The sequence below is a fragment of the Macrobrachium nipponense genome, chromosome 15, assembly GCF_015104395.2.
Source record: "Macrobrachium nipponense isolate FS-2020 chromosome 15, ASM1510439v2, whole genome shotgun sequence".
In the NCBI taxonomy this organism is placed as follows: Eukaryota; Metazoa; Arthropoda; class Malacostraca; order Decapoda; family Palaemonidae; genus Macrobrachium; species Macrobrachium nipponense.
Genome location: NC_087208.1, coordinates 3327491 through 3339846, shown reverse-complemented (window position 1 = coordinate 3339846; position 12356 = coordinate 3327491). Strand labels below are relative to the sequence as shown.

General features: G+C 42.2%; 1 protein-coding gene across 2 annotated transcripts in view; it reads left to right on the top strand.

Annotated features, from left to right (window-relative positions):
* The window catches only part of LOC135226971 (kinesin-like protein KIF18A), a 118576-nt gene that overhangs the window by 96314 nt on the left and 9906 nt on the right, over nt 1–12356 (top strand). For both annotated transcript variants that reach the window (XM_064266674.1, XM_064266675.1), the window contains one exon: nt 65–234. In XM_064266674.1, the coding sequence (XP_064122744.1) occupies nt 65–234 (170 nt within the window). The remainder of the gene's footprint in view (nt 1–64; nt 235–12356) is intronic.

Here is a 12356-nt window from a genome sequence, read left to right as displayed (position 1 = left end):
AATCATTCTTGAGAAAATCTTTCAGTATATTTGTTCTAAAAGAATATTTACTATTCATCTGTAGGCTGTTCATCTTTGGATTCAAAGTCCCCTGTTCCTGTGGTAAGGCATGAAAACCTTAGTCAGGCGCAGCGTTCTCCTTTAGTGCCACTGGAGAACATACAACCTCCACAAGTGTTGAAGGATCCACCATTCATAAATGGTGATGAAAACCTAATGCAGCCCCCTAGTTCTGTAAGTAGAAAAGTGACATTTTAATGGAAGGATTTTATGTAAATCTTTTATGTATTGTAAATTAGCTTAACCAGACCACTTAATCATACTTTGAGACACATGTAGGGCATACCCAAAGGATTTGTACTTACAGGGCATACCCAAAGGATTTGTTCTTAAATGGCAGCTGAAAATTGGACACAAGATGAAGCAGAATTAAGTAAGTTGGGTATGAAGAGACCAAAAGGATAAGAAGAAAATTAAAGAAGCGGTGCTGCAGTGAATTTCAGTATACATGTGGTTTTGAGTTTTGTTTTTATTTCCTTAGGCCAGCCAAGATATTTTGATAATCGTGATCATAAACCTGTTAGGGATAGGATTTTTGTTTGTTAAGACCTCAGGTTTGTTTGCTCTTAAAACCACAAATTTTAATATTACATTACTTTATATTTGCAAAAATTTATGATTGTGCATATTCAAGTACTAGCTGAATATTTGGTTGCATTTCATAATTTCTAATGCATTTCATCTTAAAAAAAAAAAAAAAAAAAAAAACAAAAAAAAAAAAAAAAAAAAAAAAAAAAAAAAAAAAAAAAAGCCTGGTATTTGGTGCTGTCTTGAATCAGAGAGGTGCTTTTGCTGCTAAGTTTATACCTAGGAAATGAACAGACCTTTAGTTTGTATATTCAGTGCAAGGGCTTGAATGCTGCATTTAGCAGCTGTTGTATTTGTCCAGGCAGGTTTGAAGGAAAAACTAATTAGTGTAATATAGGAAAAGGAGCTAGAAGTACATTTAATGAAGCATTATAGTACATCGTAGTAAATGAGTATATCTGTTAATAAATATCATGAACACATTTAGACTTGGAATTAGTAGAGCATTCAACTTTCCGCATTACTTGCTGTCCCAAAGGCTGACAATATTTAGAAAATTGAAAGGAGGACTATTAATTTGAGTAAAAAGTAGATGTTTACAATGTTTTTGAATTTTATAATGCTCACTTTTGATATCCAAACTTGTATAAAGGGTAGAAGTAGGAATATATAACTTAATCATGTTTACCATAACATGAAAGTTTGCTGTTGCTACCATACAACCACCTATCATAAAGTATGCTAAAAGTTTAGTCTCTATTCCTACAAACCTTTAAAGGATATCCAGGAAGCCATATAAAGAATATAAATATAAACTTAATAGTCTTAACAGTTGAATGTGTTAATAAAGTCGTGAATATTATAGCTTAGATAAAATCCTTAGGTATATGTAAACAATTTTGAGTTTAATGACCCTCATCCAAGATTTTGTTAGTTATTACTCTAAAGGAATTTTATTTTTGGCAACTGTAACCAGAAAATAGAAAGCAAAGGAGCTTGATTAGGGCATAGCCGTCATTATAAAAAAAAAATTATACATCAGTGATAATGTTTAGTAGGAATAATTACTAAACTTGTAAGATTTCATGATTTAATACTTTTCAATAATGTATTACACATTTATATACAGGCAGTCCCCGGGTTATGATGGGTTCTGCTTACGACGTTCCGAGGTTAAGGCGCTTTTCAATTATAATCATCAGAAATTATTTCCAGGGTTACGGCCCCTGCAATGCTGATCTGGCACAAGAAATATGACACCAAAAATGCAAAATTATCAATATTTGAAGGTTTTTTTTTTGATGAAAAGTGCAATAAGAGTGCAGTTTACAGCATTTTTAGTGTACCCAAAGCATTGAAAGTAGGGTTTTCTTAGGATTTTTTATGATGATCCGGCTTACAACGATTTTTGGGTTATGATGTGTCTCAAGAACGGAACCCCCGTCGTAACCCCGGGACTGCCGCTTCTATGCAGGCCTTTCTCGTTTCTCTAAGGCATAACCTGTATTTGTCGTAGTTACCCTTTTCTGTTTTGTAGATGCAGAGAAATTGTTTATTGTCCTCTTCTCCTTTTGGCAATTTCCTTTTTGATATGTCTGTGCTTCCTGAGGTTTTAAAAGAACATCTAGCCGATTCCTCTTCCGAAGCTCACTGGGCCTTACTTATCAAGAGCTTTTTCCTCAGGTTTTCCTCTCGTTTCTTCAAGGGGTAAGCGTAAGTTTAGTGCCAGGCTTGCACCTGCTCCAGCCCAACAACCACCTCCTTCCTCGTTTCTCCCTAGTACATCTCTGGCGCTCACCCTTTGAAACGTGGGAGAGGTTCTTGGCGTGGATCTAAGTGCAGAGGAAGAGCTCAACCTCCAGGAGATCCTTCTTCTTCTTCCTTGTCTGTGCATAAGAATTTATGGAAGTAGGAGTCATTACCTCGCCCAGAGACCTCGGTAGGAGCTTGTCTCTCGCCATTGGTTAGCTTGGCAGGAGAGAGCGGTGGATGCTTGGGTAGTGGAGGTTCCTGAAGGTAGGTTACGAGATCCCTTTTCTTTCGAGACCTCCACTTTCCAATCGTCCTCTCGAGTTCAGCAGTTATTCCCCTCACTCAATCAGGGGTCAAGCCTTGGAGAAGGAGCTTTCGGCCCGCTTGGCGAAGGATGCCATAGAGCGAGGTCCTCCTTCTCCCAGGTTTTACTCACAGGTTTTTGTGGTTGTAAAGGCCTCGGGTACCTGGCGCCCCATCATAGATCTTTTGGTCCTGAAGTTCATTCTAAAGTCCAAGTTCTGGATAGACACGGTTCAGACTGTTCTTTTATCAATTAGGAATGGGGACTTGATGATTTCCATCGATCTGCAGGATGCTTATCTGCAAATCTCCATCCATCCAAAGAGCAGACCTTACTTTGTTTTTTTCATGGACTTGGGAGTTTTCCAGTTCAAAACCTTTGTTTCGGCCTCACCACTGCTCCACAGGTCTTTTTTTGGGTGATGGCTACTGTTTCCGCTATTCTGCATCTGTTAAAAGTAAGGATGCTTCAGTACCTGGATGATTGGCTTGTTCAGGCCAACTCTAGAGAAATGTCTCTGGTCGAGAGAGATAGTTCTCTCCCTCTGTGTTGAGTTGGGCATTTGTGTGAACTTTGTTAAGTCCAATTTAATCCCTTGCCAGATCATGACTTATTTGGGGATTGTTTTGAAGTCCCAGATTTTGAGGGCTTCTCCCTCTCAGAAACGGAAGAATTTCTGTCCTCCGTAATGCAGCCAGTCTCTGGAGGACTCTCCTGGGCCATTTGTCATCCCTCATCCAACTGGTTCCTGGAGGTTGTCTCAGAATGAGGTCTCTTCGGTCGACCCTTCGCCATCATGGATTTCGTGTTGGAGGACACGATAGTTACCTCTTCTCCACAATGTCGGAAGGATCTCCATTGGTGGATGCAAGTTCACCGCTCCAAGTCAGGGATGCCTTTTCTTTCAGTTCCGTCGGACCTAATGTTTTGGTCAGACGCCTCGGATCTGGGCTCTGAGCCGCTTCGGGCCTTTTGTCAGAGGAAGAGAGGATCATGTTAATAAATTGGAAGGAACTAAGGGCAGTGTACCTAGGCCTCCTTTCTTTTCAGGATCAGCTGTCAGAGTATGTTGTAGCAATCTTCGTCAACAACACCACAGCAGTCTCGTACTTAAGAAACCAAGGTGGTACACGGTTGGACCTTCTCACTCAAGAAGCCCAATCAATCCTGTGTTGGGTGGACGACAGGAGGATTACGTTGGTCCCTCAGTTTATCCTGGGCCATCACAACATCTTAGAAAGCAGTAGCCTGTCAAAGTCGATCTGTTTGCCACCCCACTGAATTTTCGGTGCCAGATCTTCTTTGCCCCTTACCAGACTCCTCAGTGCTGGGACTAACACACTTTTGCAGGACTGGAAGGGCCTTCAAGCATATGCATTTCCTCTGTTCACTGGTGAGGTCAGTCCTCAACAAAGTGAGGGTGACCAAGCATCTGGATCTCACCTTGATTGCCCCCTTCATCTGACAGAGACTGGATCTTCTCAAGCCACCTCATTTTCATCGGTTCCATCAGAGGCTCCACATGCTTCATTTTCATGCCTGGAGACTGTAGAGAGGTTCTCCAAGCAGGAAGGGTTCTCCAGAGTGACTCGACAGTTGGCTCTAGTCAGATGGCAATCAGCTAGAGTAATTTATCAAGCTAAATGGTCGGTTTTTAGATGTTGGTGTAGGTCTCAAGGGCATTCAATTTCTAGACCTTCCTTACTGAAAGTATAGGAGTTTTTAGTTCATTATATCATGACAGGGGCCTGCCATCTTTGTGCATTAGGGTTATAGGTCCAATGCTTTTGTATGTTTTTAAGGCGAGGCTCCCTGAAATCTCTTCTTCTTACGTCATTAGAGATTTAATTCGATCTTTTTCCCTATCTCGACCCAGTCCGCAATTGTCTCCTCCAACATGGGACGTTAATAAAGTCCTTCAAGCCTTGAAGTTCACTCCGTTTGAGCCTTTGAATACGGCTGAATTTAGGGACACCTCTTCTAAGTCACTTTTCCTTGTCTCGCTGGCAACAGCCAAGAAGGTGGGTGGAATGCAAGTGCATTTTTCTGGTTGCCAGATCTGGACAAGACATGATTTTGTCATACCTTCCCAAATTTGTCGCAAAGACTGAATTGTCTGATAATCCTATTCCCAGGTCTTTTGTTCTGAAGTCGCTAATTGACATTGTCAGTAATTTGAATGAGGAAGTAGTTCTTTGCCCTGTTAGGGCACTCTCATGCTATTTATGTTGCATGAAGAACATTCAGGGTCGTCCCTGTCATCTGTTTGTTTCACCCCGAAATGACAAGAGACCTATGTCAAACAATGTTGTATCCTTTCCTTAGAGATCTTATTGTTAAAACTGGTGGTTCGGTTGCCCGTGAAGGCCAGGCGGCGAGAGTGGACAGAATAGAAGGTAACAGGGTTGCTAATGTGGTAAATTTTGTTACAGTTTTGGGGGATTTAGGGCTAGATAAATTATACAGGTAAGTATTTTTAATATTAATTTTACTATAAAAATTCCATGTAAATTTAAACAAATTACTTGAATTTTTCAAGGGATTAAGGAAATAAGATATTTGCTGATTATGAAAGTTTTTAGAAAGTTCCTAATGTGAAGAATTACAATAAAACAACTGTGGTATACTATAGTGTTGGCGTACATGTATGTTTTCTGAAAGCATGTTAATGGCGGTCATTGCCATCCTAGTGTCCTTTGTACCTCTCAGTAACCCTGATTGTGTGTAAAATTGAAGTAATAGTACTTTGGTTTTTATTTTTTTTTATTTTAAGAGCGGGCTTTTTGTGTCTATTTAAATGTTAGAATTACACGATTGTGGAAAAAAATTTGTGGATGATGTGAGTGGTGGTTATCAAACGGCTGAAGTAAAAGGTATCTACTCAGAAGTAACTGAATAGGTCTGAGAGGAGAGGAGTTAATTGGAGAGTTGATTTTAAAGAGATAGAGCTTTAAGGAACAGTCAATGTCGTGTAATAGTAGCAGTAATAAAGCATAGGGTTAAGGTGATTGAGCATCATGCCAAAGTCTGTTAATGCCTTTGAGCTTTGAAGAGCAACAGTGAGAGGTTAACCCTCTTACGCCGAAGCCCTAAAAATCAAAACCTCTCCTGTATGCCGGCGCCGGTTTGGAGTGAGCGCGGAAGCGGAAAAAATAATTTTTTCAAAAAATCACAGCGCGCTTAGTTTTGAAGATTAAGAGTTCATTTTTGGCTCATTTTTTTTTCATTGCCTGTAGTTTCGTATGCAATCACCAGAAATGAAAAATAATATCATTATCATATGTAAATAATGCGATGTATGGTAGCGAAAAAAAAATATTCATAGATAATTGTATTCAAATCACGCTGTGCAAAAAACGGTCAAAGCTAACGAGTTAATTTTTTTCGTTGTATTGTAGCTACACTAAATTGCAATCCTTTTGATATATAATTACATAGTAAAACAATAAAAGCAACACCGAAAAATATTATCACAAAATGATGTACGAATTCGTAACGCGCGGACGTAAAAAAATGTTATATTCAAAAATTCACCGTAATTCTAAATATTGTTCTAGAGACTTCCAATTTGTTTCAAAATTAAGACAAATGATTGAATATTACGATACTGTAAAAGTTTTAGATTAGAATTGCAGATTTCGACCATTTCGGACGAGTTAAATTTGACCGAATGTCAAAATTTTTATATATATATTTTTTTATATGCAAATATTTCGGAGATGGAAAAAGCTACAACCTTCAATTATTTTTTATTGTATTTGTCATGAATTTGCGCACATTTTGATATATAAAACTCTATAAAAAGGCTAATATGAAAAGGAGCAAATATTAGGATAATGCGATGTACGTATTTCGGAGACTTGCGGGCCACGAATCAGCGCGAGGAGTGAAGGTAAATATATTTTTTCAAAAATTCACCATAAATCACAATATTGTTTTAGAGACTTCAAATTTGTTTCAAAATGAAGAAATATGACGGAATATTACTAGGCCATAAAGAGTTTTAGCTTACAATTGCGTTTTTCAACTATTTCGGTAGAGTCAAATTTGACCGAACGTGGTTTTTTTTCTATTTATCGTGATTTATATGCAAATATTTCAAAAAAAGAGAAAAGCAACAACCTTCAACAATCATTTTTTTAGTTGTATTCTGCATGAAATTGCGGACATTTTCATATATAAAACTTTATGTAACAGCTAATTTTAAATGGTGCAAACATTTCGACAATCGCACAAAAAAAATTCTGATTTTTTCGGAAGAGTTACCGCGCGAACGTAAGGATTTTTTTTTTTTTTTTTTTTTTTTTTTTTTTTTTTTTTTTTTTTTTTTTTTTTTTTTTTTTTTTTTTTTTTTTTTTTTTTTTTTTTTTTTTTTTTTTTTTTTTTTTTTTTTCCTTCATAAATTCACCATAAATCGAAATATTGTGTTAGAGACTTCCAAATTGTTGCAAAATGAAGGTAAATGATTGGATATTACTAGAATATAAGAGTTTTAGCTTACAATTGGTGTTTTTCGACCATTTCGGTAGAGTCAAAATTGACCGAAAGTTGAAATTTTTGCACTTAACGTTATTTATATGAAAATATTTCGAAACTGATAAAAACTACAACCATGGGTTGTTTTTTGTTGTATTGTGCATGAAATTGCGAACATTTCCATATATAAAAGTTTATGTAACGGCAAATTTTAAAAGGGGTGCAAACATTAGGACAATCGCACGAAAAATTTATCGGAAGAGTTATCGCACGAACGTGAGGAAAAAGTTTTTTCATAAATTAACCATAAATCGAAATATTGTGCTAGAGACGTCCAATTTGTTGCAAAATGAAGGCAAATGATTGAATATTATAATATAAGAATTTTAGCTTACAATTGCGTTTCTCGACCATTTCTGTAGAGTCAAGTTGACCACGAAGGTTGAAATTTTTGCACTTATTGTTATTTATATGATATTTCAAAACTGATAAAAGCTACAATCATGAGTATTTTTTTGTTGTATTTTACATGAAATTGCGCACATTTTCATATATAATACTTCATGTAAAGGATAATTTGTTCATGAAACTTACCTGTCAGATATATATATAGCTGTATTTTTCCGAATCCGACAGAAATTTAAACACTTACGACACACGCAGTGGAGTCAGGTGGTTAGTACCCATTCCCCGCCGCCGCTGGGAGGCGGTATCAGGAACCATTCCCATTTTCTATTCATAATTTTTCTGTCGCCGGTGCTGGAAACACCTGTTTGCAGCACCTCCGTCCAGATTTTGGAAACTTACTAGCTACTTGAGTATCCCTTTTGGTTTTTTCTTTGGTATCTGAATTGGATCGGTGGCTTGGCACACGTTGACTTTGGATTGATTTGAATTTGGTATTGATTTTTCTTTGATCAAGATGTCAGGGTCTAGTTCTGCTAGCGCTAGATTTTGTTCTATGTCCGAATGTAGAGGTAGGCTACTGAAAGTTTCAGTAGACCCACATTCTGTTTTGTAAGGTTTGCAGGGGAGAAATGAATGTACGTTTGAAAGTCGTTGTAAGGAGTGTGAAAGATTAACAGAGTCTGAGTGGAAGGCGTATGAAACCTATCTTAAGAAACTTGAGCGAGATAGGTTAAGGAGGTCTTCCTCCAGGAGTGTTTCAGGTAGGCAAGATTTTAATGATTCTCCTGCTAACCCTCCTTCTGTAGATTATGCTCCTACCCCTGTAGTGTTGCCTCCGGCCCCTGAGCATTGTCGGTAGAAGGTAATACTTTATCGCTAATTCTTGAATCGATTCGTAACTTAGAATCAAAAGTGTTAGCTCTGGAGAGCAAAAGTGAAGAGAAGTGCAGTGAAAGTGCCCCTTGTGTAGTGGAAGGTGCGTCAGATCGGCCTCATTCCGCCTCTAGACCTAGACCTCTGCTTGACTCCCAGGTTACGGGGAGAGAGCATGTCGAAAGTCGAAGGAGGGTTACGAGGAACCCCCACCGATCTGGCGTGCCTTCGGCAGCTTCTGACGAACCTACCCAGACTGCCAAGGTAGCCGTGCGCGTGCACGTCTTCTCAAGGAGTGCTTTTCTTCTTCTGAAGCTTCCTCCCCGCGCAAGGGGTGGAGCTCTCATACCGCATCACGTCCGCTGAAAAGGACGGCTCGCGTTCGGGACGCTTCACGTCCAAGTTGTTCTCCGGAACTTTGCTCGTCGCCTGATAGTGCGTTTGCTGCTTTTCCTCCGCAGAAGAAGCGTAAGGATTATTCGGAGGCGGAGTCTTTCCTAGTATGTTTCTTTCGAGCGCCGCAGTCGCTTCTAAAGGTGCGTGAAGTGGCGGTTCCTGGGAGTAGGAAGAAGGCGTCCCCTCGCCACTCGCCTGCTCACAGGATCAGCCCCTCCCCAGAAAAGGAGGCTTCACCTACAAGCAAGATTCTCCAGTCTCTTCAGCAGCAACTTCGAGATGTTTTTTCTTCAAGAGAGACTGTTCCACGTCGCCGTAAGAAGGATGACAATCTTCCTGTGAAGAGGTCGAGGCGTTCTCCCTCTCCCTCTCCTCGCTCGTCTCTCTCCTCCGTTTGAGTCTCCCCTCTAGAGTTCGTTCTGCTCCCCAGCAACTTTCTAGAGGAGGCGAGAAATTCGTTTCTCGCTCTCGTGAAGCGGTTGTTTCCGCTGCTACGAAACTTGTTGATAAGAAGCGCGTTTCTTTAGATGCCGAGCGCGCTTCTGTGAAAGTCAAGCGCGCTTTAGTGGACGCCGAGCTGTTCGGTGCAAGGTAAGCGAGCGCCAGTGGACGCTCGGCGCGCGCCAGTGGACGCCAGGTGTACACCTGTTGCTGTCGAGCGCGCTTCAGTCGGCGCCAGTAGATTGGCTTCGGACGCCAAGCGCGCGCCTACGGAGGTCAGTTTTCCACCTCCGCAAGCGCAAGCGGGAACTCTTCCTGTTCGCCGCTCTTTCTCTTTTGAGAAAGCTCTTGGACTCTTCCTTTCTTCCTCCGACTTCTCCAGTGTCTGAAGAAGTAATTAGTGACGTCTCCAGTGTCTGAAGAAGAAATTAGTGACGCTTTCGTCGAAGTGGACGAGAACAGCAGTTGGCTCCAGTTTCGACGGACTACAAGGTTTTGACTCGTTTGCTACAGTCAGTCTTTGCAGACACTTGGTTTCTGAGGAATTGGCTGCTCATTTCAGCACGGGACTGCTTAAGAAGAGAGCACTTTTTTGCAATTTTACTGCAAAGTCGGTCTCGCCAGCGCAAAAAGCGGATCTTCTTTTCGCTCCTTTCTCAGAACATCTCTTCCCAGTCTATGGTTAAAGGACATAGCTGCCAGTCTCCAGGAGAAAGCAACCCAAGACCTTCTGGCACAGTCTTCCAGAAGCCTACAACTACTTCGTCTTCTGGGCTCCTCTGCTTTGAAGAAATCGAAGCCCTTTCGATCTGCTTCTTCCTCGAAGCCAGCCCCTCGAGGAAGAGGCTCTTTCAGAGGCAAGACTCCCGCTCCTTCCAAGAGCAAGAAGTGAGAGGGAAGTCCTTCAGCCACCGGTAGGAGCCAGACTTCTACATTTCGCGAGAGCCTGGGAAGAGAGAGGTGCCGACGCTTGGTCTCTGGACATCGTCAAGAAGGGTACAGAATTCCTTTCCTGAAGTTACCCCCGCTGTCTTCGACACCAAAGGTTTTGTCTCCTTCGTATCAGGGAGAAAAGCAGCAAAGTGCTTCACGATCTACTAGATCAAATGATCGAGAAGCAGGCGGTGGAACAGGTCTTCGACCGGAGTTCTCCGGGGTTTTACAACCGTCTGTTCTTAGTGCCGAAGCAGTCAGGGGGTGGCGCCCCGTTCTGGATGTCAGCAGTCTAAATCGCTTCGTTACCAAGCAGAAGTTCAAGATGGAGACACCTCAATCCGTGCTTGCAGCCTTAAGACCGGGGGATTGGATGGTCTCTTTATACTTTCAGGACGCATACTTTCACGTCCCCATCCATCCCCGATCAAGAAAATACCTGCGGTTTGTCCTGAAAGGGAAGGTTTTCCAATTCAGGGCACTCTGCTTCGGTCTCAGCACGGCGCCGATGGTGTTCACCGTTCTTATATGAAGAACATTGCGAGGTGGCTCCATCTTGCGGAAATAAGGATCTCTCTCTACCTAGACGACTGGCTTATTCGAGCCTCATCGCAAGACCGGTGTCTGAAGGACCCTTCACACGACTCTGTCGTTAGCGAGGTCCCGTGGACTTCAGGTGAATCTCGTAAAGTCGCATCTGACTCCTTCTCAATCCTTAGTCTATCTGGGGATTCAGATGGACTCAGTGGCTTTTCGGGCTTTTCCGTCCCTCCCAGGGGCGACAACTTCAATGCTAGACAAAGTGTCAGCCTTTCTAGGGAAAGGAAACATGCTCGGTGAGGGAATGGATGAGTCTGCTGGGGACCATTTCCTCACTGGAGAAGTTTGTTTCTCTGGGAAGGTTGCACCTCCAACCACTTCAGTTCTTCCTCTCAAGCAATTGGTCACGCAAACAGGATCTAGAAGAGGTCTTGTTTTTGACGGAAGAAGTGAAAAAGCACCTCATATGGTGGTTTGGATCCAAAGAAGCTTGCGGAAGGACTTTCGCTCAAGCTTCGGAACCCCGACCTAGTGTTGTTCTCCGATGCGTCCTCCATGGGTTGGGGAGCAACACTGGGAGGGAGAGAAGTGTCAGGCACCTGGAGAGGGGAACAGGTGTCCTGGCACATCAATCTAAAAGAACTTTCAGCGGTTTACCTTGCTCTAAGGTTCTTCCAAGAGGAAGTCTCCAACAAAGTGGTTCAGATAAACTCGGACAACACCACAAGCCTTGGCATACCTCAGGAAACGGGGGAACTCACTCTCCTTCTCTGTTCGCCATCGCGAAGAATATCCTGATTTGGGCGAAGTTGCAAAACGTCACGATTCTGACAAGATTTGTGTCAGGCGTGGAAAAACGTGCGAGCGGACCTTCTCAGTCGGCAAGGACAGCTTCTGCTGACGGAATGGACCCTTCATCAGGAAGTATGCCAGGCGCTATGGAAGCTGTGGGGACGTCCTCATGTGGACGTTTTCGCAACTTCCCGAACGAAGAGACTTTCGCTGTATTGCTCCCCAGTTCTGGACCCGGGAGCAGTGGCAGTAGATGCCTTACTGTGGAATTGGTCGGGACTAGACATTTACGCTTTTCCCCCATTCAAAATCCTCGGGGGGTTGGGAAGTGATGAGGAAGGAGCGAGGATGACCCTCATCGCCCCCTTCTGGCCAGCGTTCGACTGGTTCACGGAGGTGATGTCCTTCCTGGTAGACTTTTCCAAGGACTCTGCCCCTAAGGAAAGATCTACTCAGACAGCCCCACTTCGAGAGGTACCACAAAAACCTATCCGGTCTGAGTCTGACTGCGTTCAGACTATCAAGAAGTTGGCCAGAGCGAGGGTTTTTCAAGACCTGTGGCAACGGCGATTGCCACCGCAAGGAGGCCCTCCTCAATCGCAGTTTACCAATCAAAGTGGGCTGTCTTTAGAAGTTGGTGCAGAAAGAAGGGCATTTCCTCCACCTCAACCTCTGTGAGCCAGATAGCAGATTTCCTTCTTCACCTTAGGAAAGAAGCGAAACTAGCCGTTCCCACGATTAAAGGCTACAGAAGCGTGCTTTCTGTGGTCTTCAGGCATAGAGGACTCGACTTAGCGAATGATAAAGACATTCATGATCTCATTAGATCATTTGAGACTGGGAAAGTTCTCCA